This window comes from Cyanistes caeruleus, chromosome 3 (assembly GCF_971803275.1).
Source record: "Cyanistes caeruleus chromosome 3, bCyaCae1.hap1.1, whole genome shotgun sequence".
Classification (NCBI taxonomy): Eukaryota; Metazoa; Chordata; class Aves; order Passeriformes; family Paridae; genus Cyanistes; species Cyanistes caeruleus.
This window is the reverse complement of record NC_141703.1, coordinates 29964728-29992357: the sequence shown is the minus strand read 5'-3', so window position 1 is coordinate 29992357 and position 27630 is coordinate 29964728. Positions and strand designations below refer to the sequence as shown.

The window sequence follows — 27630 nt, the reverse complement described above, 5'->3', positions numbered from 1 at the left end:
TTATAAGTGTCTGAGAAGTTGCTGCTTCTGCTGTTCATCCTTTCGAGGATCTTTAAACTATAGGAAGGTAGGAGGAAATGCTTTTTTACCTGTGGAACAAGGAAAGGGATTTCTATATTGGAGTTGAAACTATATAGATTTGTAACTAGTAGTCCAAGAATGTTTCCAGCAGACTTAGAGGGTTTTCGATATATTCTCTAAGAGTAAGCATGAAACCAAAGCTACCACTTTAGTTGTCTTTTGGGATAATACAGAGGAACACAGTTCTCAAGAGGAGCCAAGTTGAAGCAACTTGCTCGCAGAAGAGGAATGCACAGCTCACTACTCATTCCCCATGGCTTGGCAATGCATCCCTGAATGCCTTGGAAGGCAATGGATGTGTGTGAGCTGACATGAAACTCGATGAGGGAGGTGTGTAGAGGCACATTTTCTGGAAAGGAGATGAAGCTGAAGGAGCTGTAGAGATCCCATTAGCCCTGAATGCTCTAGCACACTTGCTCCCTGCTGCCTTACAGCAAGGGTAGCTGCAGGGTCCCTCTGATCTCACTTGGGCATCACCCGAGTAGGGGCTGGGCTGGAAAAGGGTGGAAGTCAATGCTAAATTGAGAGGTGTGAGTATGCCAGTATATTATGTCTGCTGGATGTGGCAAGCTAGAAGGCAAGAGATCAAGTCAGAATTAAGATTAGTTTTGGTTACTGGATTAACATGACACACATTTCCCCAAATAATTTTGTTTTCTCCGTGTGGATGCTACATAGTTCATATTTTGAAGAAATGCTGAGATTAAAGACATTTCTGGAAAGCAGTGATCCCAAGTACAAAACTTTTACACCAGATGGCTTGTTAACAGAACTGCTTCAGCCTGTCTGTTAAAATTCAGTATCCTAAAGGAATAGAAACATGCAAAAAAAAAAAAAAAAGGACATTGATTGATCAAATACAACATCTTAAAGAGCAAAGAAAGAAGATAATAATGATCACATTATTGATCACATTAATGATCACATTACTGAAGCATCACAGCAAAATATTAAAAAATATTTTTAACTCTCTCATATTTAAAATAAATTCAATTTTAGTGTTATTGAAGTATAGTAGGAAAACTGTCATAAAATGGGTGAAAATGTAATTTGTAATTAGTTTAAGGAACTCTCAGCGGACCAAGAGATGTGCTCCATCTATTCTATCCTATCCATCAACACAACTGCAGAACAGGGAGGCAATTCATTGAACTCTTCTTGTGGTGGAAAGAGGGAAGAGGATTTCATCGTCATGGGGGATTTCAATAAACATTATGCTTCCAGTGCAGTTCTTGGAATGCATTTTCAATTTATTCATTGCCAAAAATATTGCATGTAGCATTGGAGAATTTTGTGCAGAACTCCTCTGGAGAGAGAGAAAGGACTGATTATTTTACTATTACTGTAATGTAGCAGCTGATGGATAAGGGACCCTACTGTGTTATGTTCCCTGCAGACACAGAGCAAAACTCTGATTCTGCTCCAGACAGTTTACAAGCAAACAAAAGACAAAAGGAAGCAGCTTGATGCAGAAGAAGGGTGTGTTTACATGTGCACAAGCAGTCATTAATGGGGTAAGAATACTGAAGAACACAAAAGGCAATCTTTACATACCCCTTTGCTATGTATTTATAGCAAACACATGAAAGTATGGTTTTGAAGGGGCATTTCAAAGAAAATAATGAGGTTTTCTTTGGCTACTTGTATGAAATTGAATCCAACAGAAGAGTTAAAAATATGAGGGTGCTCCTTGGAAAATCTAGAAGACATTTCATACAGTTTGGGATTAGATGCAATTCACAGGAGACTGTACATTTCTACAGAAGGCGTTACAAGGGAAGAGAAAGCAATTAAGAGTAGAGATTAGACTGATTTAAGACATGTTTGTATCACTTCAAGCCTCTTTGAGTGAACACAACTGCACAGTTCCTTCCCTTCTCCTGCCTTGCACTGGTGTATGATGGATTTGATGTTTGACAGCTCAGAGCCCTAAGATGGAGAGAAAAATAACCCAGCTAAAGAAATTACTATTTTTCAGTCAGTGTAATACCTTCAACAGGTCTGCTGCTGGTTTGGCAAGCACTTAGGTCAGTCTAAGACATAAGTAAGAGGAGCATATATCTGTTGTCAGAGGAACTAACTGCATTTTTGGCAACTAGTTATTGCAGTGGCTCTGCTTGGGCTGTATTATACAGACAGAATCTGGGGGACTCAGAGTTATCACCTGAGATGTCTGGAATGCTTACGGTTCAGAGTATTAGTGGCCCCAGATCTCCATCAAAGCATTCTGCTGTGGTGTACAGCTCTTGTATGGAGGGAAAGCAGAGGTTCTCACCTCAGGCTCTGTTCCCTGTTTCTACAACTTCAGACAAAAGAGGGAGTCCTGGCTTTCCTACCATCTATAGCTGTATGCTCCTACTCTCCCATCTTCTGCTCATCCTAGAGTTTTGCTCAGAAAACTGGTTTGGTCAAAAACTAATAATTTCATTTTCCTGACCTGTCTAGCCACATCACCAGGAGAATGGTGATAAAAGGAAAGGAGTAGGGAGAAGAGATGTGTCTGTTAACTGTTGCATGAATTTATGTCAGGTAAAATCACAGAAACACAGAGTGGTTTGGATTGGGAGGGATCATAATGACCATCTAGTGCCAAACCCCTGCCATGCACTTTCCAGAGGTTGCTCAAAACCCCATCCAACCTGGCCTTGTGGGTGCCCCAGGGATGGGGCACCCACAGCTTCTCTGGGAAACCTGTCCCAATGCCTCACCACCCTCACAGGAAAGAATTTCTCCCTAACATCCAGTCTATACCTGGTCTCTGTCAGTTTAAAGATATTCCCCACTGTCCTGTCAATATATCACCAGCTGTCGTCAGCCCCTTTAGGTACTTTTGGATCTGTTGCCTCTGCCATCTCAGGTCAAAATGGGGCATATCAAATTAGAGTCACAAAGATCCTGTTTACCAAAACTGTCTGTCCTGTTGATGGTCAGAATCTTGCCTACATTGCTCAGTAGGAGGTTCCATTTCAACATGAAATCTGCTGCCTGCTCTTTAAATGCCTCTTTACTCTTGCTTGGCTGCAGATAAAGAAAAAAAATGGTTTATGATACAGTTGGTTAAAATAATTCCTTATTGTGTGGCAGACTATTGCCCTGTACAAACTGCATACAAAGGAGAAAAAAGCAACAAGCAATTTTTTTCTATTAGAATCCTAAAATACCTTAGGTTGAAAGAGATCTTTGGATATCACTTATTCTGATCTCTTGTCCAAAGCATGGCCAGCTTAATTCAGGCCTTGTCCAGACAAGTTCTGAATATCTCCTGGACAAAGATTCTGCAGCCTTTCCAGGTAACCTCTTCCTATGCTTAATTACTCTAATGGTAATTTTTTTTCTTTGTATCTATTGGAAATTTCCTTTGCTGCAACTTGTGTCTATTGCCTTCTGGCCTATAAAAGTGAATCCCCAGAAGAAGTCTCACTCTGTCTTCTCTATACCATCCCATGAAGTAGCTGAGAGTCGTGTGAGATGAAGGCATCGCAGAATTGCAAAGTACTATTCTTCATTTAAAAAGACAAAACCAAGAGTAAATAATTAAGCCAAATAAACAGTTTACTCTGTTTCTTCAGAAAAAAGAAAAAAAACTCCCAAGCTCTAAGTACCACCCAAACCCAAGTTAATTGTTATGGAAACCAACCAAATGCAGCAGTACCAACAAGGTGACACAAACTGAGATTCAGTGGAGGTAGAGGGGTGGTGGAGGTGGTAATCTATTGAAAGGTGCATATGTGAGGATGGTCATACTTGAATCTTTCACAAGAGCTAGAGACTTCCTACGAGAAGTTCTTAGTACTTGCTAAAAGTCAACAGTTTGGTGAACCAAGGAACCATGAAGTGTTCTCTACTTTTATACCAACATATTACTTCTGAATTTTGGTTTATTAGGGGCTATGATAATATGCATCTATGAAATGAGAGCAGATACTGAAACCACGAGAGTGGATATATGCACAGAAATATGCTTGTAGTTGTTTGCACAGATGGAATTTTTGTATGCCAATTAATTCTCCCTTTTTCCGCAGCATGTATAAATTGTGTTTATGCAAATCTGCAGTCTGGTCAGGTCGCTAGTGTGCAATGTAGCTCCTGTAGACTAGTGACAGTCAGCATGTAGTAGGATAAAGGATGTGATCATTCTTTCTATTCTGAAATTATTAATTTCTTACCTTAATAACAAAAGTCTGGAGATCTGAGGACAAAGAGCTCAGGAGATCCCGAATATCTGTGGAAGATGTCAGTAAGGAAATGAAGTTTTTCAAACCTGTGAAATACAGAAGGGAGATCATTACTTGAAGTGATTGGTTTGCCTTTTGGTTTGTTTCTGCAGTTTTAAGCTTTTTTTTTTTTTTCTTTTATCTTTATCTTAAAATAGATTAAGATGCATGTTTCTAGCATTTTGATTAATATGCCATTTTTTTAGTGAGGAGTAGTACCCTACTTTGAAATCAGTTGAAATTCATGTCTATGCCCATTTCCAGTATAACTGCACTGACCTAGTCATCGTGGCAAAGATAGCAAGATAAAGCAGTTCCAATGAGAAAGCTAGAATTTGGTTAGAGACAACATACTTATCTGAGATTTTATGTGGTTGAGAAAAAAAAAAGAATCTTGAACTGGCTGTTGAAGTGAGAAAAAACATTTTAAAACAATAACAGAAAGTGCAGAATATTCTGTAGACCAACAGAAATATGGATAATGTTGCTCCAAATCAGTGCAATTGCTCCCCCAAAAGTTTGGCACCTACCACCCAATGCCAAAAGGTAAATTGCACCTTCCTGAATTTATATCCTTCTGATTGAGACCTCTTCTTTCAAGAAAGCATATGGATAAGTTAGGTGAAATCCTGCTTATTATAAATAGCACTTTGGAAAGGCAATGAAAACAGAGAATGCAATAAAACCACCTTGGGAAGACTAAGAATATTAGGAATATAACAGAAAAATGTAGTAAGTGTTCTGTGCAGTGGTTTTGGGTTTAGTATGTATATGTATATTATTGAAATCTCCTGATGGTTCTGTGGAGCAGGCAAGTTATTATTCCTACTGAAAGCAGTCACAGAAAATCTGTGACAAATCCCTTGTCCACGCATGGGTCGGTGATGCACCAGGAACAGAGATCTGAGGTTCCCCCAGTTAGTTCTGTGCACAGCCTAGTCCAACTTGCATATCTGTTCCTAATATTTTAAATGGCAGACCATTCATCGAAAAATTAAGTTGCCATTCTATTCCTTTTCATTAAACTGTCAAATGATTATGTCACAACTGCATACAAATGGTGTATTTTATTGTTTACACCACAACATTGATCCCACAGGCCACAATATAGCAAAAGGACACAAAAGCTAAAAGGTCTTGTCCAGTTCAGCATACGGTATTTTAAAACATGGCCACAAGAAATGATTTTGCGTGCAGCTAATAACAGAGAAAAATGCAATACTGAAAACATCTTTCCTGTCAAAAGGAACCATGAAAAAATATCCCTGCTTGTCAACCTTCTTCTAGGAGAATGCATAATTCAGTAACACAAACCCCACTCCAGCTGTCACAAAAAGCTTTAAGAGAGTCAAAACCAAAAGCCCATAATTCTTAACCTTTGAAGTCAGGAGGATATTATCTCATGCTCCATTCCTGATTTTATTGGCTCTTTTTTAGCCCTTCAGGTTACAGGAAGACTGTAATTCCCAGTAGGGCAGATGTCATGAATAAACAAGAGGAAATCCTGGACCTTAAACAACGACAAGCTAATGCTTAAGAGGAAAGACAATAAATAGCAAAAATTAATTACATTTTAATTGTATGTTTTTCTGCCGCTTCTTTGGATTCCTAAACTCTTGAAAGAGGTCTTTAGTCACATCCAGAGATTTCTCATTGAAGATGGCATGCAAGCCTGATCGCAGAACAGTGACTGTGCTGTTGTTGTTCAAGAGAGCTCTTACTGTCTGTAGAAAATAAAAAAAACAGTTAATGCCTTTCATTTTCTCAAGACCTTAACTCAGCCAAATAAGGGAATTGCAAAAGGAAAGTTTCCCTTATTCAATACCAGTCTCCAGATTGGGGGTGTGGAGGGTATAGGATCAAAGGAGATAAATCTGAAGTTGTCTTCAAGACACTTTTGTTCTGGGAGATGTTCTTTTCAATGATGCTCTGTGTTGTCTGTGATGGAGCAGACAAGGCTAACATACTTGAATTATCTGGGCAATTGCCTGGGCAATTGGCTTTGCCTGGAGTTATTACAGTTACACTAAATAATGGTATTTTGTCTAAAGCACAGAATGGTGGATCAGGGATAACTTTCCTTCAGTGTTATCTGTCCTTAATTCCTGTTGCAATTTAATTCAAAGGCAAGTTTTCTCAAGTTGCTCAAGCCTTTGAGAGAGTAAAAATAACATTATAAATATGGCATTAGTTAAAACAATATTAGTTGGCATTTTATCCCATTTATCCCATTTTATCCCATTTATCTGCTTATGAGTCGTTTGTGAATTAATCTGTCTTCATATTTGTCCCAAAAAGTATCGCATATATATTGCAAAAAGTTTTCAGATTATTAAAAAAAAAAATTTATCATAATCTCTTCACTTTTTAAAATTAGTTGCTAATATAACACAATATTCCTTAAGACTCTTGATGAAACAATGAAAACAGTCAAGGAAACTAAATCTGAATTTATTAAATTTTGTTAACAAATATATTTAGTGTCTCATTTCCATACCGAAATCAGTAAGATCTTGAAGCATAATTTGGACTTCAGGCTTTTCTGTGAATAACTCTTGTCCAGTTGTGCTTTTCAGAGGAAAAATATACTTTGTAAAATTCCAGAAAACTTCAGAATCCATACATGTTTTAACAAATCCCATTCACCAGGTGCTTAAAACGACCCAGCAATGAATGCAGCTGACTATTTCTTTGCAAAAATTACCAATACAGGTATTTTTTCATCACTCTGCTAGCTTTTTTGAAATACCAAACTCAATCTGATTCTCACTTAGCAATCTCCTTCATATAAGTTAATGACAAAGGCATTCTTCTTATTTGACTTGGAGTTTACAGTGACAGAAAAAGAGCCTGTCAAAAGAATACATGACCCAAAGGCTGGGAGCTACCTGGGCAGCATCTTCAGTAGATAGCTAATACCTGACTCCATGCCCCAACACTTTAGACTGGTCCCTTTACCCATTGGATTTCACTATCACTAAATCACTAATCACTAAATCACTAATCACTAAACATGATTCTCTAAAATGACTGAGAGCCAGCCCTCTCAACACTCAAATACAGCTTACCAGGGGCAGGAATCAGCCCCAGAAAATTACATGCATCATATTCACATTCTTTTCTCACTGGGAGTTTGCACCTTTTTATGCTCTAATTATTTCTGCATGTCCAAAGAGTAGCAGTTGTCAGCCTGCTTTATCTACACATGGTGGGAATGTTACCTTTTTTTCTTTGGAATGCTCACCCTGCCAAAATTGTTCTTACTTTCTCACCAGATGGCGGAATTACTGTGAAGTACTCTACAAGGGATGGTGTGGTTACAGTGTTCAGAGGTTGCAGCTGCACAGTGCCTCTGTAGCACTTCTCATCAGGAGCACTCTTGCCTGCTCTGATCATCAGTCTTTAGTTGAAATTCCAGACGCATTTTAGACAAAAAACTGAGGGGGTTGATTAGAAATACCAAATGACTCCTGTGTGAGAAGATGAGATAAACTTCACCTTCAGAGAGAAATAACTGAGGAAGGATGTGATGGAGGTTTGCAGGAAAAATTGCTTGAAGAAGGGTATAAATTCTAAAATAATGAAGTGTTTTTTCATACAACAAATAATTAAACATTGGAACTCACTGCCCCAAAATTTCAAGTACAGTAAAACTCTTTTACTTTTCTCATGTGTTTTGAAGGGGCTCTAGAGAAGGTACAAACAACATTTACTTGTGAGAGCTATAAGTGTAAATTTGACTCTGATTCTCAGGTCTGCTGTGTTCAATTTGTGTGGGTTAAACAATGTAAAAGGGATGTAAAGCACCCAGAGGCTTCTTCTAGAGAATTTCTTTCAATTGCTGCAATTCTTTTACCCTAAATCTTGAGGGTAAAATCCAGTTTTGACTCTGCAGCTTTTCCACCACATTAAGAATAGGGGAGAAGACTGAAAGAGCTACAACCAGCCCTTCAACATCATGGCTTGAACACAAGAAGGATGATTTGAAATCTGAGTATGCAAATCAAATGCAAATATCTGGGAACAGGTGACATTCATCATCTTGCTGGATCATGCTCTTCAATGCATAAGACCACCTGTTTCGAAGCATATAAAGCTGAGATTTCCAGCTGTTAGTATCTCCAAGGGCTGATGCAGTAAATGGAAACTGTGAGTATTCAGTACTTCATGGAAGTCAATTTTTTGCCTGGGTAGGCACCTTATGCATGTCTGTGCTCTTTTTTTGTTTTGTTTCTTGTTTTTTGTTTGTTTTGGTTTGTTTCTTGTTTTTTTTTTTTACTTTTTATAGTAAGAGGAGGGTGTGTATGGCTGCTGGTGATGAAGTTTTCCCATAAAGAAAAGCTACATTTAGTGGTCCAAGGAGCTGCAGTTCCTCCCATCCCTCCCTTCCTCCCTCCCTCCCTTGCTTTCTCCCTGCATCCCTTCTTCCATCTGAGTAATGATTCAAATCAGTTGGGGAAATCCTGTACATGTTTGAAGGAGAGAATATACAACCTGTTCTCTTTTGCTTTCTATTTGTGACCTTCCTTTTTCTGCTATAGACCAGACCACCTCAAAACCCAAGGATTTGGAAGGATCCAAGGACACCAATGGAAGGAATTCTCCAGCATGTGCTCTCAACTCACTTTGGCATGGATGGGCAAAGATACTGGAAATTGTCACCTGATCCCTCCAACTACTGTGTTCTCCTCTCCATGGAGTACCGTCAACTACATCTCAGAGGCTTTCCGAAGAATCCAGAGGGAGGAAAATGTCCCCTCAGCATGCTTAACAGTGTGGGAAGAGATGGGTGGGAGTGTGAGCATGACATGGTTGGTGTACCGCTAAGAACATCCATGCTGCTGCACTTGTTCTACAATGGAGCATTTCAAAAATAGTGCAAACTGCTGGCAGGAATGAGTTTCACAGCTTTTTTTTCTTTTCCCCACAAATTCTGGAACATACCTTGACCATGTTGCAAAGGTCTGTCTGTCTCCTGAGCCTTTTTACAAACTCTTTAGCTTCTGTTAAAGAAGAGGAAGATGTTTCACAACATTAATATTTTACAGTCTAAAATACATTAATGAAGACATCTTTTAAGTTAGAAAGTAGTTCCCTAGGGGAGATTTTGAGGGCAATGGAGGGCACAGCAGGGGCACTGAGCCAGGATGGGCTGGGGACCCTTGCCTTCAAACCTTGCAAAGAGAAGCTGCCCAGCTCTTCCTCCACTGTGAATCTATTAATCCATGATGTACACAAAAAAGTCTTCCAATATTTTCTTACATTTAATATAATGCTCTTTTACTTGTATGGTTTCAGGTGAATGAAAGCAATGTTAAATCTAAACTTGCTGTATTTTGTTCAGACAGTTTACATTTCCACCTTTATTCATCTGTAATTCTGCAGCACTGTTGATAGGAGTTGGTTTCTTTTGTTGTACTTATCTCCTGTTTATGATGTCTTATATGTAATTATGAAAAGCATGGTCTAAGAATAACCTTCCTCAGAGTAAAATAAATAACTGTTTCTCAGTTGCAGGAAAACCAAGTGTAAAGCAATTTCTGTAGACAGACAACGATTTTCAAGGGAAAATTTGTGTTTCTATGATGTTTGTACAAACCAGAAAGACCAGGATGTACCTACATGGGGTAACAGCTGATTAATCACATACACTTATTAAAAACACATTGCTCTGTTTGCTCTGCCAAGCATGCAAATGTAAGAAATGCCAAAATTAAGTCTGTCTGCAATATTGAGCTTATGAATCCTAATACAAACTTTTGCCTACACAGGAGCCCTGCTTTACTACTGAGAAGTTGGTCTTCACTCAATGAGCAACTGAGCAATGTGATGACTTAGAATCTTCGGCTTAACAGGTATAAATATATATGTGTGTGTATACATATTTACAAACACACACATATACCACAGCTTTGTAGGGGACAGATTTTTTTTCCTATCATCTTCTAGTATCAATCAGATTTTCCCTATGGGACTATGGCTTTTTTCCTTTTATATTGGACTGCTACAGCCATTAATTAACTTATCAGCATAAAGCCACTCGTAAGAAGAAGAGACACAATAATATCTGAGTGTCAGAGGGCATGCTGCATATTATTGGTCATCTACACGGCTAAACAATCGTGGCAAGAGACAGATCTGTAAAAAGATTTAAGTGCATTTCAATTTATCATGAATTGGGAATACTTTTGGCTTCAGTTTGTTCTCACACATTATGCAATATCATTTATTTTTAGCTGTATCCCAACTAACTCCGGGTGTTGCTACTATCACTGTTACATCAGCTAAAAATTTTTAAAAATAATTTAAGAGTTTTGTAATACCATCTTCTCTGCAGTTTAACCAAAGGTCATTTTTGAAAATATCTCTCTTACTCAAACCTACCATTAGACTTGGATGTTTGGAGCAGTAATGGAAAACCTCCCAAAGGATTAAGCATCCAACACTTAACGTTTTCACTGAATGATCTGATTGAGTCTATGTGTTGTGCAGGCACCTCCTCCAGGAAATCAGGAAGTAGGATGCTCTCCAGTTCCTAGAACACAAATTCATGCTGCTACACTTGACTGGTGTACCACAGATATTTACAGCAACATGAAATAAAATTATATTGATAATTTAAATGCAAGTGTAAAGAAACCCATTTATTTCTTCCAGTTAAGCAAGAACTAAGCTACCTATTTTAGCAGAAGGACAAACACCCTAAGAGTAAATGTTGCGTCCTAAATTAATTTCTAGACAATACTTAATGGCCTGCTGGAAATAAGAAGAAAAAAATTTTTTATCAGAAAACTGCATATTTCTATGTGTAAAGTCACTGAGAAATGCAGTAGTGTTCTGAAAGGAAAAGTAAGACTCCTAATCTGGAAAACCATCATCAGTTGGAATTTCAGTCACATAACCGCATGCCAGAACCACAGACCACATTTATAACAGCACACTCCACTGATATTAGGAACTTTCAAATTAATATATAGGAGCAAAATGGAAGCTATACCAAATTCCACTGGCTCCTTTCAAAACCAAAACCCATACTGGGCTGTCTCAGAAGAAGCCAAAAGATAGGGTTAAGGAATAAAAGAAAGTCCCATGGTACAGCACAAAAGAAAGAGAGGGTCCTTCTCCTTAGAACTACCAAAAAGACATAAACACATAATAGCATAGGTACAGAAGTCAAATCTGTGTGCAGTACCTTGAATAGATACCTATCATAGCTTTTTAACAGCTGGCATACATCTGGCAGGCACATCAGTTCTATTCTTTCAGGCTGCAGAGATGTCCAGAATGACATGATACAATCTTCCACCTGTCACACAAAGCCCTTTATGAATTTTCACTGATTTTGCACTTGTGGAATGTAAAGTACAATTCAGTAAGACAATACACAAACACAGAAGCAAAGGAATGACCATGGAGATGGTCTCTTTGCCTCCAGTGTAAGTGGAAGTGTGCTGGGAAAGCTGCAACAAGCTGAACCTCACCAGGCAGTGTCTAAAAGAGGAAAGAAACAAAGAATTGTGCCATGGATATGAGGATGTAATTAAAGATATGTATCCTGGCTATGTATGATGCGCTCAGCTCAGACTTATTGATGTTCCAGGAGGGCAGGGCTCAGGATATACATACAAACTGAGATTCTTGGAGCATGTTGTATTAATTCAGAATTTTAAAATAACTTGACTAAATGCTCCTTTTGTCCATAAAACATCATCTACCTTAGCTCAAAACAATCAAGTAAATAAGCTACACAGACACAATTTTACACTTACAGTTGTTTGCTGTTTTCAGAGTAAATGTTATTAAAGGCATACCTTGTCAAGCTTGGTCTCTCTCACCATTTGTAAAATAACTTGACAATAGTTGTAGTAGTCATTGGCAAGCAGTGCAATCTGTTACCAAAAAGAGGGTACAAAATGATCTCACAGAAAAACAGCTAATGCATTTTATGGCCACGTACTTTGAACGTACCAGCTCATAGGGGTATGTCTCACTTTGTGCTTGCTCTCCAAAGAAGAACTGGTTGAAATCAGGAGAAAGGTAATGAAGTGTCTCTTGTTCAGTCTTCAGATAAATGACAGATGGATAATACTGCAAATTCTTACTCTTGATGCACCAGAATTTATTTTGGACAATAAAAAAAAAAAAGATTGCAATTATCTTGTCAGTTTGGTTAAAGGTGTTAAGTATTTTCTTGAAACTGTAGGATATGATTTTATAATAAGATGCATTTCTTTAGAGAAATGCTTGTCTCTTTTTAGAAAATAGGGATGGGTGAAGGAAAAAAGAAGGGCTACCTAAATATTTAAATCCTACACTGTACATTAATTTATTTTCAAAACCAGTAAATATTAATGCCATACATATCTTCCATATATATTTTCTCTAGCACTCGTGTCACTCTTGTAACCCCCTGGATAAGGCTGGAGATAGCTGGCTGTGCTGATGACAGGACATTTCCCATTGGCTGTCCTTGTCACAGCACTCATTACTGCACCTGAGCACTCAGTACAATTACTAGACAGACATCCAGCCTCTCATTTGTTCCTCACTTTGGTCCACATAAGTTTGGTGCTCATGCTTTGCTGGCTGACATCCTGCAAGCCTGGTGTCAGGCCACCCCATGACAGCTTGCTGAGAGAACTGCCACAGGTTAGTTTTACATCTGCCTTTTCCAGTGGGCAGAGATTGTGCTCTTTTTTCGTAATTGTTTCCTAGTATTTAAATACTTCTTGTGACAATAAACTCTGAGCATGTTTAAAAGACACTGTCTCAACAGTATTAGATATCATGGGCCTCAGGCAAGGAAGGTTGCTCCCCACTAACTCCCCTAATGTTCAAAACCTGATCTGTCAGCCACAATTTCTGGTCTCAGTACAGACAAAATTATTTAAGCTGACGTTAAGACAACAAAAATATTTAGCTAATGGGTGAAATAGGAGTGGGGGAAGTAAGAATGTAGTGAGATTACACAGACCAAGATTATTTTGAAGAAGATGAGCTAGCTGTATTTCATCAGTACATATTAAATAGCATTTATAATTAAACACACAAATAGACATTTTGTTATGTCTAATGTATCTGAAACTCACTGTTCCTTTTTTTTGTCTATTCTTCTTGTAATCAGCTGCATTTTCAGAACTCCAGGAACTTCTACTGTGATAAAATATATAACAGAAAAAAACCCAAACAAACATTCAAAAGCTCACTGATTTATTCTGTATTGAGTAAGAAAATAGCTCAAACTGGATAGACTACACTAGGTTGGAGAATTATATTTGAGAAACATATCCCACTTTCTGTCATTTGGTAATCCCAAGATTTTTTTAATTAATCTGGGACCAACTTCTGAATTTTAAGATGAAACCGAAACATTCATTTTAATGACAATTGACCATTTAACAGTGTAATGTCTTTGAACTTCTTGCATCAGAACCATGGGTTTGTATTTGTAGCTGCCGTTTGTTTGGAATGGTAATAACTATTACAAATATCAAAATAACAAAAACATTATAATCCCTTTGCTTAGGTTTCACAGTTATTACATTTTCTACATCACACATAAGTTTAGATGGCATTTTGTTTCTGACTGCTTCCCATTTACTTTACAAGCTGGCTGGCCATGGTGTTCCATGCAGTCAGAATCTGCCTGGACCTGCAAAGGCTTGACCACTGGCTTGTTGCTGAAAGTAGGCACAACAGGCTCTTTCTTGCTGTTCTTTCTCCTGGCTCTCTCCCTACCTGTTTTGTTGAGGCTAATGGGAGCTAGTAAAAGGGACATACTGCAAAAATTGGATGTCTCCAGTCAAGCCTCCATCTGCTGCTGACACTTGCTCACTGACTATGAAGGCATTTCAAACTCAAGGGTCCTGTTGGACTTGGCTGTTTAGGAGGGTGACAGGCTATCTGATCAGATCCTGGCTACTGCTGTGTACCCTGTACAAGCCAGGGTACCACCCTACATCCTGAAGGGACAGAGGACAAATGTAAAAATATATCTGCCTGTAAACTCCAGCCACTGAAAATGCTTCCTCTCTACTCTATGCCATCCACAGAACTGGCCCTTGCCACCTTTCCCTCTGCTCTACTCTGTGCCATGAAGGCTGTGCTCCAGAAAAACAACCAATTTGCCCGCCCAAGACAGGGCATAACATTCACTCTGAGTATGTCTGGTAGTGCTGGTGACCCTTTTCCCCCAAACATTTTAGAAGTGGTGACTGGACAAAGCAAACACATATAAGCAAAGATGTTTCATAACAGTTCTTTCAAATAGATCCTTCCTAAAGCCTGTGAAATAAACTTAATATTTTCCAGCTCCTGCTCTCCCTGAGAAGGAGGCCAGCTGTATCTTCTGCTGCTGCTACTATGGCAACACGTATCAGCACCGCTCGCCTCCAGTGCGTTGGCTCCCTCGGCAGCCTGGCTCCCCACTCCCCTGACACAGGAGAGACAGGGAGTCCCCTGCACCCCAGCCAGTGATGCTTAATTGCAAGTACCTAGGTGTCTAGGCACTAGGGAACACTAAAATAGTTCTATGTGCTCCCACTGTTAGCAAAGGGGGCTGGGACTCACCTGGTGCTTGGCTGCACATCAGAGATGCTCACTTCCCCCGGAGAGCAGTTCCTGGGTAAACACAGAACACACAAAGAGGAGGTGGGTGGGAGAAGGGGAAGATGGGTGACAAAAAATCACAAGGAATTTCACCGTCTCTCTTGCAGAGTTTGGGTGATGCTATGGGATGGGAGCTAAAGCTAAAATGGGAAATACAACAATGGGGATGAAATAAAGAATTACAGAGACACAAATGGGAAGGACAAAAGAAAACTGAAGGGAGGGAAGGTGGTGAATGTGCATGCTGTTGACTGCCAGATTACACAGAGATTAGAAAAATTATTTTGCTAGAGGAAAATTTATTTTTTTTAAATGAAAAAATAATAGGTTTGCTTCAGTAGCCAGTCAGGAGCCTGAACCTTGCCTATTACTAGAATAAAAAAAGCAACTCTTACAGAACCAAAATTCAGTGATATTTCTTAAACACTGCTGAGCCAGACCAGGCACCATTTTAGGGACAGCTTGTCCTCAAAGCCCCCGTTCCGAGAGGGAACACATTCTATTGTAATACAAATCAGTAAATGTCTGTAATACATGTGGAGACCTCATTGACTACAGTTGCATACATTTGCACTATTTTCATAGCACCATCATCAGACCTGTGGTTCACATATCTTCAAAGAACTGAAGATTTCTAAATGAACAAATTCACAGGTGCTGTGTAAGACCATCCTCATCACTCTTTGTGTGAATGTGTTCCAACCCAGACACATCCAAGGTCCCACCAACTATCAAAATACAAACGCCTCCTTTGTATTTAAAGGCAAACCATTATAATCTTACTGCTATTTCTGTGACACCAACAAGCACAGGTCTAAAACTAGGCTTCAGAAGCCTAGTTCCTCACTACCAGCACCACATCAGTTGCTGGCTATCATGGTCAAGAAATATCCTTTTCAGTAATTAGAAACAGTGGTGCATAGTTTTGAAACCATTCTTTTCTTTACCACTCCACAGGCTGGATGGATGCCATGGTCTCTCAGCTGGGCTCAGGGATCCACTTTCCTCTCTGGTAGGTGTGACAGAAAAAGCATCTGCATGTTGGATTTTATTCAGGCATGGGAGGGCGCAGTAGTTATTTAGGACACCTTCACTACTAAAACAGATACCTCTGGCCTCTGCCTGAGGGAAATGGCAACAAGACAGAGAAGTTATCCTGTTAGAGGGATCTGGACAACAAACTAGACTGCACTGAAATGGTGCATTAAAAATCTTCACTCTGATTTGGAAATTTCCACACAAATACACTTCCAGAAATTGAGATTATTGGTCAAACACCCTGCTGTGTTCATGCATCTGATTACTTATATGAGAACACAATTTCTTCTTGCAGGTAAAAAAGTCTTCAAGTTTTAATTACTTTTTAAAAATTTCAATTTTTAAAGTAAAAATCTAGACCTTTCCATTGCTGTATTTTTAATTAGATCATGAAAAATTAATGGCAATTTCAAAAAGTACTGAAGCCTACCAATAGGACAGTAAAGATGAGTTATTTCCTTCATGACTTAATTGCAAAAGATTTACAAAATTCCACACAAATGGAAACTCACTCACTTACTTGGTTGAAGCAGACGCTTTTTTAGTATGTGACCTAATTATTTCTTTCAGAGTTGTGCTATTCCTCCTTCTCTGGCTATGCTTTGTGATTTTCTACCGCTTTCTCTCTGTTTTCTCCTGCTGTGCTATATGAGACACCAAGAAGTAATTGTGACACCCATCTGCCCAGGTGTTGTGGGCCTGTGTGTTCGCCTGGGACAGGGACATGTAGCTGCATTTAGAGTGGAAGCTGCTCTCATTTCAAATTCTGGCTTCACTCAACATCTTAGTGCCTTCTCAAAATTGTCATCAATGAAGGAAACATCAGACAAAATAATTTTGTAGTTAAATGACTTTTCTACTGCAGCTAGGAAGATGATCTTTGTCTGAATACGATTTTCATATTTTGATTTTTTTTTTATTTTTTTAAATTTTAAAATTTTTTTCATTTTTCTTAATTTTTTGATTTTTCTGAAAAGTTATAGAATCATAGAATCATAGAATGGTTTGGTTTGTAAGGGACCCTCAAAGGTTATCCAGTCTAACTCCACTACCATGGACAGGGACACCTTCCACTACAGCAGGTTGCTCAGATCCCTATCCAACCTGGCATTGAACAATTCCAAGGATGGGGATCCACAGCTTCTCTGGGAAACCTGTTCCAGTGCCTCACCACCTTTACTGTACAAAATTTCTTCCTAAAATCCAATCAAAGCCTACACTCTTTCAGTACAAAGTCTTTCCCCAGCTCTCCTGTTGGCTCCCTTTAGGTACTGCAAGGTGCTCGTAAGGTCTTCTGCAGCCTTCTCCTCTCCAGGCTGAAGAATGCCAACTCTCTCAGCCTTTTCTCAATAGGACAGCTGTTTAAGAACCAATATCAAGGTCAGTAGGTGGCTGGTTGATGTCAGTCCTTTCCCTGGAAGGCACATCCTATTCCTTGGCTTGGCCAAATTAAATACAGTTTATTAATAGGGAGTAGGTGTCGTGGCAGGCACCTCTGCAGCAGGTGGGGAAGGAGGAGGAGCCCTGCAGCAGCCAGGGCAGCAGCTGCCCTATGGTTAAGCATGACCTACAGGGTGTTCCCCAGCCCACAGAGGAGCTGGCTCATTTCCATGAGGAGGGCCAAAGACAGAAGCCATGCTGGCATATGTGGTGTGTCTGTCTCCCAGCAAGGGCTAAAGTCCTTCTTTCTGCACCTGCCCCCAAACTCAGCTAACATTGCTTCCTCCTACTTTATAATTTTTTTTTCCTCATGTTTCTACACAGGGAGGAAAAAAGAGCAACAATTTAAATAATTCTGTTCTCTCTCAGCTCTCATATGACCAGAATCATCAGCTTTCCTTTCAAGCCCATCAAGATTGCTATTTTTAAGTGATGCTGCAGGAAAACACCTCTCTTTCCCTGAAAAGGAAAGACCAGCAGAGACTTAGCCAGAGACCTGCAATACCCCTTGAACAGCAGACAAGACCTTTCCTCATTGTGAATGTCAAACCTTGGGCCTGTTCTGGTTATACTGGGTACAGAGGAAGTGAAGGATACCACTTCAGTGTTACATGGGAAACCAGCCTCAAATTTCCTATGAATAATTTGTTTAGTCTCACAGACTACCAGTCAGTCATCTACAGAACCTGATCCTCTGTCTTGTCTCAACATTCACCCTTGTCCCTCTATGCAGGACTTCTGCAATATTACCTGCCATAAAACCTGTGAAGAAAGGCAACAAACCTATAGGTGTAATTTTTCTGTGTTCTTCCAACGCATGCACTCAAAATTAAGTATCATATAAAATATCACTGAAACAGTTCCAGTATCACCAGATATCTGGGTCCTTATAGGCTGACTTGTATGTCCCTAGCATCCATGCTACAGAATAATGCTGTATGTCCATGTTAAAGAATGGAAACCTAATTACAGAATTTACCCATATACACACTAAAGTAATGTACAAGACTGTAAGAGAATGAGGATACAAGCCTGGTCTTCAAAGCCCAAGCCGTAGACTGCACCTAATTTTTTTGTTCAGTGTAAAGGAGTGGAAAACTGTTGCAGAATGGCAGCATTTCTTTTTTTTATTTTTTTATTTTTTTTCCCTGGGAAAAAATTCAAGCCTGTGGCTTGTTTATCTGAACCATGAGCTCAGCCATGAGAATTCCTCTGCCTACAACATGCTCCTGTCTACCCTTTAACCTACCATAGTCTTACATTCATATTAGGCTTTTAGACTTTTAAGTTTTGCAATCCTTTTTGACTTGTCTTACACATTTTCTTGTTGATGTTTTCTTACAAGAGGTGATTTTAAAAGCTGATATTTTAAAACCAAGTGAACAAAGTATTTTTGAAGTACTGTTTCAAGCAGTAAAAACCCCAGATAGCATGATTGCTTGTAGGATTCTTCAAAACAGCACAGTCATTTATAATTTAATACATTTCTTCAGTCTACTGTTTAATGAGGAAGGTGATAGGAGCCATTTCAATACATTTTTTTTGAGCTCCCATTTAAAGTCTCAACATATTAAGCTTCTCTTTTAGATTCAGCATGAGTTCCTGCTCTTAAGATCTACGTGGCTAAAATGTCCAATTTAAGGAAGTCTAATTAGGCAGTGTGTGTTTCCAAAATGCAGCTTGTCTATTAGGGTATAACACCTAATGGCACAGCACTTTCATAGTGTTTATAATGAGAAGAAAAACATCATGCTACTGTCAGTGTTCAATAGATGATTTACAGATTCTCATGGATGTCATGTGACATTTTTTGATTAAAACATTTTCAAAAACAAACCTGAGATAATTTTGTTCATATAGAAGACAGCAAAAACGTGCATAAAAGGAAGACTCTTTCTTGATAGCTATTCCATCATAATGATATCTAGAAAATAAAAGAAAGATGAACTGTATGATTTTCAACAAGCCAGCAAATAATTAATAATCCTCTTTTGAAAGCAGATGATCATTCTATTTAACCAAGAAAAGATCAAGTAGAAAAAGCTGTATTTGTTTTTTAAATTCTGTTGAATGTTTATTTTCCCAAACAGAAAATAATTACACAAACCTTTTACAAACTCCTTTTAACAGTTTTTGTCCTGCAATGATACCCTCTTCTAAATGAAATTAAATTTAAGCCAGTGAGGGAGTGCCTCAGATTTGTACAGGACAGTCAGTGAAGTTAGGAACCAAACTCCCAGCAGACAGAGATCCCCATATGCCATGGAAGCCAAAGAACTTAGTGCAGCTGTTCCTCATCCATTTACAGCAGCTCAGTGACTGGATGGCCCGTCGGTGTCGTGGCAAGCTAAAACTCAACAGGACTACCAGACCTTCTCTAGGATTTATCTGAGCTCAGGGAACAGCAGAGCCACCATCTCTGCTACCAAGGTGCTACCAGCTGGCTCCTCCCAGGCTGGGCCAGCAGGAGCCAGGGAGCAGTGCCTTGGTTTGGGGCCACCTGCAGCCAGGAGCAGGTAACCTTCTGCTGATAGCAAGGGAGAGCATGGAGGCTACCAAACACCATCCCAAATCCTGTCTGCTGTGAGGAGGAGCCTAGGAGTGTCTGAGGTGAGGCATTCCCAAAATAAAGGGTCTCCTGGCACAAGCTGATAGCCAGTCCAGACTAGTGGAAACAAGTCACAGATCAAGTAAGGGTGTGTTCTCAAACCCCGTACTTGACAGCCACACAAAATGCTTGTAAAATTATTCAGTCTCAATGACCTTAAAACATCACTTTTCCTAGCCTGGATGTTCAGCATGCGTGTATAACTTTGGATATGAAAAAACATCAAACTCTCTGTGCTTGCAAACAGAGGGGAGGGAAAAGAAAGGACATTTAGGAGGAGGACCTGAAGTTGTCTGGTTTAAATGGTTTGAAACTGGACAGCAACCTCCACTGACCATCAGTATATGCTGGGTCACTCCATGGAGGTGTGCAAGGACAAAAAGCACAATACAGACATGAATCACAGCTGCCACCCCTGTGCATCCCAGAGCCAGTCTTTCCTGGCCTAGGGATGCAGTGTCTGAAGAGCTCTCAGTAAGGCTGTGATGGCTGGCAGATGCTTCATGCAAACCATGCTATTAATGGCCAATACGAATTGGAGCACTAAGGACTTTTAAAAAGCAGTCCAATCTGGAATTCATGCCTTACAAAAGCACATCTGATGTGGCAGTTTTCATGGAATTAACTCTATTTTAATGTCCTTGGTTACAACATGAATTACTCTGGATCTTGTGCTGCGTTATAGACTTGCAACCAACAGTTCAGCTGTCATATTACAGTGCTGGGTCTGAAAAGTCAGCCACATTAAAATTTTATTAAATAGCTATAATTAACATTTTCAAAGAAAGGACACAAACCCAATACCTGATGCTCCCTGCTGTGGTCCGCTTTCTTGTCACCAGGCCTGGGAAAACTAACTGAATAAGCTGTACAAACAAACAGAAAATTAGAGAAACTTTGCAAATTCATTCTAAGATGCAAAAATGTATCTGGCATACTTTTTTGTCTTTAATCACTTTGTTTGCTTTTCATCATTCCCAGGCTAATATCTGTTCCTACATACCTCTCAAATGGTAAATGTTGAACTAAACTCAATCAGGCATTTGCAGGCTAAGCAACTTAAGGGATTACCTCTCTCAGGTAGGATTTTTTTTTATAGTTTGCACTGGAAAACAGTGCTCACACCAAGAGACCCTGTGCAGCCAGGGCAGGATGAATTAGCTGGGGGAACTTGAAGGTGTCCTTATGGTCCCATACTCTGCCAGACTTTGAAGCCTTATTCATTTAAGAAGGACTTACACAAGGGGCTTCACCTACCCACTTACTTTTGGAAGGTGTACTGACAGGATAGGGCCAGACTTACCTGTTGTAAAAGGACCTCAATCATCAAGCTGCAAAGCAACCTTTTGACCACTGTGGTGGTGTGAACTGAGGTCATGCAGCATCTGTCAAGGTTGGGTTCTACAGAGTAATTAGATACTGTCAGGGTAATAATCCACTTCACTATGATTATTCTGCATGAGCTGTCCTGTCAAGACAGAGACTAACTCAGGACACCTGCGTCCAGGACTAACCCAGGACACTCTAATATTCCCAATATAGGAGGAACAGAGGATTTACTCCCTGTTAGCAAGGACTGAGGAGAGTCTCCACTCGGCAGCACGAAGCTTGGACGCTGCACAGTGTGGTGTTGGTCCAAAGGCCTGATAGAGGACTCATCAACATGCACCTCTAGTTTTTATGATGGACCTGTTCACTGCATGTTTCTGCATGCACCCATCCCAGCTGCTCCCTTTCTCAAATTGATATCTTAGCATAATCCCATTTTTCTAAAAGGACAACCTATGAAACTGAGGCTTTTGTGGCACAAGACATATCCTTCCTCCTGCTGCCATTTCTTGGAGAAAGTGATGTACTTGGCCAAAAGGATAGGGCAGATGAGATTAGGAGTGTCTTCAATCACCATAGTTTGATCCACATGGGGCTGGACTGCAAAAGCCCTTGCAATCCACACACATGGAGCACAGTCAGGTTACTGTGCTTGGTAAATTATTAATAGCTCAGCCCATTTTAGGCTGTGGTAACTGGTTACACATGCACTCAGGTTAAACCAGGACTGCTGAAGCTCCTGCTCTCCCCAGCTTCTTGCTACAAGGTCCATTCTCTTGCTGCAGGACAGACCATTTCAAGGCCCTGGGGAGCTGCACCCCAGCTTGCTGCTTTGGCATGTGTTAACCTGCACTACAATGCACTGGGTCAGTCGAGGCTGTGAGCAAATAGTTGCAAGCACCAGCCCACAGCAGCTCTGGCTCTCCAGCTCTTCCATGTGACCAGAATCACGCTTCATCTGTGCCTGTCCCAGCTTAAAAGTAAAACACATTGAGGTGAACCATACAAAGGCTTAGATTACAGGTGGTAACTCAGCCGTGATGGAGCACTGGAAGGATGCAGGCAGGGTGGGATAAATCTCATCTACATGGCTACAAGGCAGAGAAGTTGTTGTAGACTACATAGTCAATGGGAAAAAACAAAAGGCAATTTTGAGTCCCCTCTCATCTGAGCTGTCTGAGGTGACTCATATAGTGTGAGGAAACATGTGTAACTACTTATTTCTCTCCAGTGGCTACCTAGAGATTTTTAAGGTGACAAGCTTCATGGCCATTGTCTATGTTCAGCCAGGCAAATTCTACCCATGGTCTTAGCTGATGAGTGATGATCCATTAAGCTGTGTTAATAAATCACACCGGATCACTCACTCAAATATTAATTTCCAGCAAAAGTGATTTGACTTATCCAGGAAAAAAATTACATTCAACTGAATTGAGATAAATGATTCCTAGAATGGGGTTAGCCACACAAATGAAATTGACCTCAGGTACAACTTGTACTTAAATTATTTTTGGGCTTGCATTAAAACAATGCTTAGTAGCTCTTATTGTGGGAATTAATAGAAAGTTAGCCAGAAAAAATAGGAAGTTCTGAAGTCTGAGTAAGAAGTCTTGAACAAGAAATACCCACATAGCTTTCTATCTTCCTTAACTTGTTAAAAAAAAATAAAATAAAGAGCTATGGGTGTTGATTGCAATTGGGATTTCTAAGTGTTAATAGTTCCATGGGTTGTATCAACCTCTATGTAATAGAAAAGTGGAACTATTAGAAGGAGATTCATCTGCATTTGTTTTGCTTGGGTGACTCTGTAACAACATTTTAGGGTATGTTTGGAGCAAAATCTCCTCAAGTATACTGAAAAGGGAAAGTATAAAATTATGTAACAACTGAAGGTATCTTTTAAAGACAGAAGAATCATTTCTTTGGAATGAGTCGTATAACTTTCTGCTGTTAAAAAAAGAAAACTGTAAAATTTTCTAAAATATTGGCAAATCTTTGCTACTGTATTATAAACCAGTTCCTTGAAGAAAATAAACCCCATCCAAAACAATACTCTTTCATCTGGTACAAATGCATTTACATGAAGAATTAACAGATATACATTAGAAAATGCACAAGCATAATTCATTGCATGTTCATTCTTCTCTGTTATTTAATGTCTTTTGATATGCACTGTGTATAGCTGATGACCAGGCTTTCTATTTAGGCATCCCTACTTCTTATCTTGTATATCCTATCTACTCTGTACCTTTCCAAAGGTGGATGGATGTACTTGAATCTTGAAATCTGGGTTGCAGGTTTCAATATACAGCTCATACAGTAGCCGACAGGGTACTGTGCATCCTCCACACAAATAGAAATTATCAGCTAGCCTTTAAAACAAAAATCAATTGGTTTATGTCAGAGTTAGAAGAAAGAATTGTTAGATTTTTAAAGTTCATCAGATTTGCAGTGAACTCTGTAATAGTCACTCTGATTTTATAGAAGCATAGAATCAAAAAGAGCTACTTCCTTTGTGTTAATCTGTATCCTGGGAAACAATATACTTTTTATATAAATACATATATGTGTATTCTCTGTTTATTTTTAACTTTCAAAGCCCTATTTTCCTTGTGTTCAACATATAAGAGAGGTGATGTGAGATTCTGCTAAGCAATTAACTAATTCTCATATTTTTTAAATTAAAATAATACATCTTAGTAATACCATTTTAACGTTAACACCAACACAGTATTAGAACTTCTAATTTGCAGAATGCTGTTATATCAAAGGATCTAACTTTGGTCTTCTAAATAGAAAGGTATCCACTACATGAAAAATAATAATAGGAGCATTTTTCCACCTAAAATATGCAATATGGCATTTTGGGACAGAGTGCATGAACTATAAAGGACCACATTCTGTTTTCATATAATCTCACTGATTTCAGGAAAGTTTAATAGGAGAACAAAATTTTAATTTACAGTTAGTATATAACAGAACTACCAGGACTGAAAAAGGCTTAGATAAGGTGAATAAGGTGAGGAAAATGTAAACTTGGTTACTTAATAGCATAAGATATTACCTTCACCAGGAAAAATATTATCTTTAGTTATAAAATAATAGCAAAGGTTTTGATGCCAGAAGATAACAGGCTACATTACAAATATGTGAGCAAAGCTGAAGCAAAGGAGCAGAGAGATTAATTTTCAAAGCATGACACACTGCCCCTATCATGGTGGTTTCTTGCTCTGACTCTGTTTCTGTTCTACTATTCTGTTCTACTATGTTCTATTTATGCATATTTAATTAATTTATCAGCTGAATGCCAGTGCAGCACAGTGCCAGTTACTCACTGTGTCCTTCATGACAATTGAGTTGGTTGGGTAAGCAGACTTTTCATATTCACCAAGTGTGATAAGTCAGCTGGATTTTAAAACAGCATCCTCTGTTTTAGCACCCTGATTTCAGGCAACCCAGCTGTTTATCTTGGTTGCTTTGGCAGTTTACAGTGGATAAGGTCCACAGCAAATTGGCTTGATAGAACAGACTGAGCAAGAATATAGTCTCTGTGTAGCTTGATGACATTTACCTCATCTGTTATTTGTGCCTCCTCCCCTTTTTCCATCGAAGAATACTATCTGCTTCTCCCAGCTTTCCTCCTCCCTAGCAAAAGACCCTCAAATGCCTCACTTATATCTCCTTGAAGACCATCTATTCACTCAACAGCCCAAGAGGCTGTGCTGGGCTCCCTGCCAGCTCCTCACCACCTCCAGCCCCACCATCCAACAGCAAAGCCTTCATGGCTAGACCTGAGCTGGAACCTGCACCCAAAGATAGGGGATCTGCTGCTCTAATGGGGTATTTCTCATCATCAGGCTCAAAGGTAAATGAAATTTATTCTACATAAGAGTCCTGATGAGCTCTGCCTCCCAGCAGGCAGAAATGCTTTTTCTTCTACAGTATCTGAAAACCCTTCACAATTGAGCAGTCTCAGAGGAGATTAATCTTAAGTTCAAATTCATCCTTAATATAACACCACAGGAGTCATTGGAAGTGCATCAGAAATTAATTCATCCTCCCGTAGCTGGTTTCTGCTGATAGTTTTTCCTCAGCATTTAACTACTTAGTGAAAAATTATTTGGGAATCCCATTTTGTGAATTTTTTGTCTATTAAGCTGCCACTCTTTTTCAAATAGTTAGTCAAATACCTTCTTAGTGCTGACACATAACACAAAAATATTTCTATCAGGAAAACAATCCACACAGAAAAGAGCACAGCACTCATCTTCTTGCTTATTAGCCCCAAGGTTTTCAAAACCTCAGTTTTTATGGCATGCTTCAACATAAAACTGTGAATAAAGACCAAAAAAAATCAAAAGGAAAGTGTGGTTAAGGAAGAAAGGTAGAGGTTAAAGAAAAAGCACTGGGGGAAATATGTCCTCCATTTATCTACTGTGTATCCACACACCATGTAGGGTTTTTTATCCAATTCATTTTAGGAGCCCAAATAGACTCCAAGTGCTTAGGGTTTGCCACCTATTCTGTGTGAACACTCAGCAGCCAGGCCATTATACAGGTTGGAAAGCCTGCTGTTAAACCATTTCTGGACTAAAATCTGGCTTGCTATTGGAAATGCTATTGGAAAATGAAGCTGAACATTTAAAATCTTTCAAAATACGAAAAGAAGGTTGTTATGATGAAAAAATCATTAGTTCATGTTTTCAAGGATTGCTTATGATTCAGTTTTATGCTGCGTCTCAGAGATGTTGGATGAATGACCTCACATGAACCTCTTCCTTCAGTCCTTTTAAAATGGGAGCAGTGGTATCAGTGAAAACACAGACTAACTCCCACAGACTATCCACTCAGATACAACTGACAGGGGGAGTAAAATTATTTAAGATTACTTGCTGACGAGCTAAAAGTTTGTATGTGTTGTTACTATTTCACAAAAGCTTCATCATTATTTACTAGCAGGACTCATCTGTGCTTGGGGAGACAGGTAAAGTAACCCTGGTTTCTCTTTGGCTTGTACATGGCAGATGATGCTCTTCTCAAAGCCCAGGAAAACAATGGAAAAGGACAACCTTCTCGCACTACACAAAGCGTCTCGTTAAGGAGTTCGACCTCCAGCTCAAGAAAAAATAACCTTGGAGAATGTCAAACGCCCGGCATCACCCCGATGCCAGTGTGGCAGCTGCTCGCAGCCACTCGTGTGCTGTAGGAGCCCACCTGGCACGAGTGGCCGAGCCAGGGAGAGCCTCGGCAGCTGCCCTGCAGCATCACACCAAGTGGATGGCTGCCAGGGGCCAGACCCCAGCCCGTGGGCGGCCTGAGACCAAATCCCGCTTCCCCCATGTCAAACCCCCTACATATCACTAAGGCTCGTTGCCGGAGACGGCCTTTCAGGAAACTTTCCCCGCTTTCTTGGTATCGTTTATGCATCACCATGATGATGGGGCCTTTGCAGCAAACCACGCTCTTGCCCTGCGAAACCGCCAGAAGAGTTAAAAGCGGGACTCCTACACCCCCTGTGGCAGGGCAGATCCTGCGAGCCCCCCGGCAAAGGAGCGACAGCCGCGACACCTCCGCGCTCCATCCTCAGCCGCGGCCCGTCCCCTGCGGCGGGCGAGGGGGCAGCACGCACCATTGGAGGACGGGGAGATAGGTGAGGGAGGTGGGGCCGAAATAAGCCATCTCGGCCAGCTCCAGCTCGGGCTGCTGCTCCGTGTCATCCATTGGGACGGGGATGCTGGGGCCGGGGCCGGTGTGTGCCAGGGCCGGCGGGTAACGGACGGTGGGTAACGCCTGTCCCGCGCCCGTTCCGCGCCCGCCCCGCGCCCGTCCCGCGCCTGTCCCGCGCCTGTCTCGCGCCCGCCCCGCGCCCGTCCCGCGCCCGCCCCGCGCCCGTCCCGCGCCTGTCTCGCGCCCGTCCCGCCAGCCCCGCGCCCGTCCCGCGCCTGTCTCGCGCCTGTCTCGCGCCCGTCCCGCGCCCGTCCCGCGCTTGTCTCGCGCCTGTCTCGCGCCCGTCCCGCGCCCGTCCCGCGCAGCCCCGCGCCCGTCCCGCGCAGCCCCGCGCCCGTCCCGCGCTCCCCGGCGCTGCCCGCAGGGGCTTCTGCGCCCCGCGGAGATCTCGGCGGAGCCGGGGCCCCGAAGGGGAGGCGCCACGCGGCATTGCTGGCACCCACTGCTCTGCCGCCAGATGGGGTTTGGGTTTTTATGGTTTTTGTTTGGTTGGTTTTGTTTTGTTTTTGGGTTTGGTTTTTTTTTTTGTTTTGTTTGTTTTTGGTTGTTTTGTTTTGGGTTTTTGTTTTGTTTTGTTTCGTTTGT

General features: G+C 40.5%; 1 protein-coding gene across 6 annotated transcripts in view; it reads right to left on the bottom strand.

Moving 5' to 3' along the window:
• The window catches only part of RFX8 (regulatory factor X8), a 32403-nt gene extending 5031 nt beyond the window's left edge, over nucleotides 1–27372 (bottom strand). Inside the window, exons 1-15 of one of the 6 annotated variants that reach the window (XM_086880422.1) lie at nucleotides 27349–27372; nucleotides 26948–27152; nucleotides 23567–23690; nucleotides 20794–20855; nucleotides 19219–19305; nucleotides 14865–14915; nucleotides 13385–13448; nucleotides 12264–12398; nucleotides 12107–12184; nucleotides 11488–11601; nucleotides 10680–10830; nucleotides 9240–9298; nucleotides 5866–6019; nucleotides 4248–4342; nucleotides 2985–3099 (exon numbers count right to left, since the gene is read on the bottom strand). In XM_086880422.1, coding sequence (XP_086736548.1) covers nucleotides 2985–3099; nucleotides 4248–4342; nucleotides 5866–6019; nucleotides 9240–9298; nucleotides 10680–10830; nucleotides 11488–11601; nucleotides 12107–12184; nucleotides 12264–12398; nucleotides 13385–13448; nucleotides 14865–14915; nucleotides 19219–19305; nucleotides 20794–20855; nucleotides 23567–23690; nucleotides 26948–27039 — 1381 coding nt within the window. In that variant the 5' untranslated portion in view covers nucleotides 27040–27152; nucleotides 27349–27372. Of the gene's footprint in view, nucleotides 1–2984; nucleotides 3100–4247; nucleotides 4343–5865; nucleotides 6020–9239; nucleotides 9299–10679; nucleotides 10831–11487; nucleotides 11602–12106; nucleotides 12185–12263; nucleotides 12399–13384; nucleotides 13449–14864; nucleotides 14916–19218; nucleotides 19306–20793; nucleotides 20856–23566; nucleotides 23691–26947; nucleotides 27243–27348 lie in introns of those variants that run through there. The other 5 variants (XM_086880423.1, XM_086880424.1, XM_023917800.2 and 2 more) reach the window with 5 other exon arrangements.
• Between the last annotated feature and the right edge of the window lie 258 nt (nucleotides 27373–27630).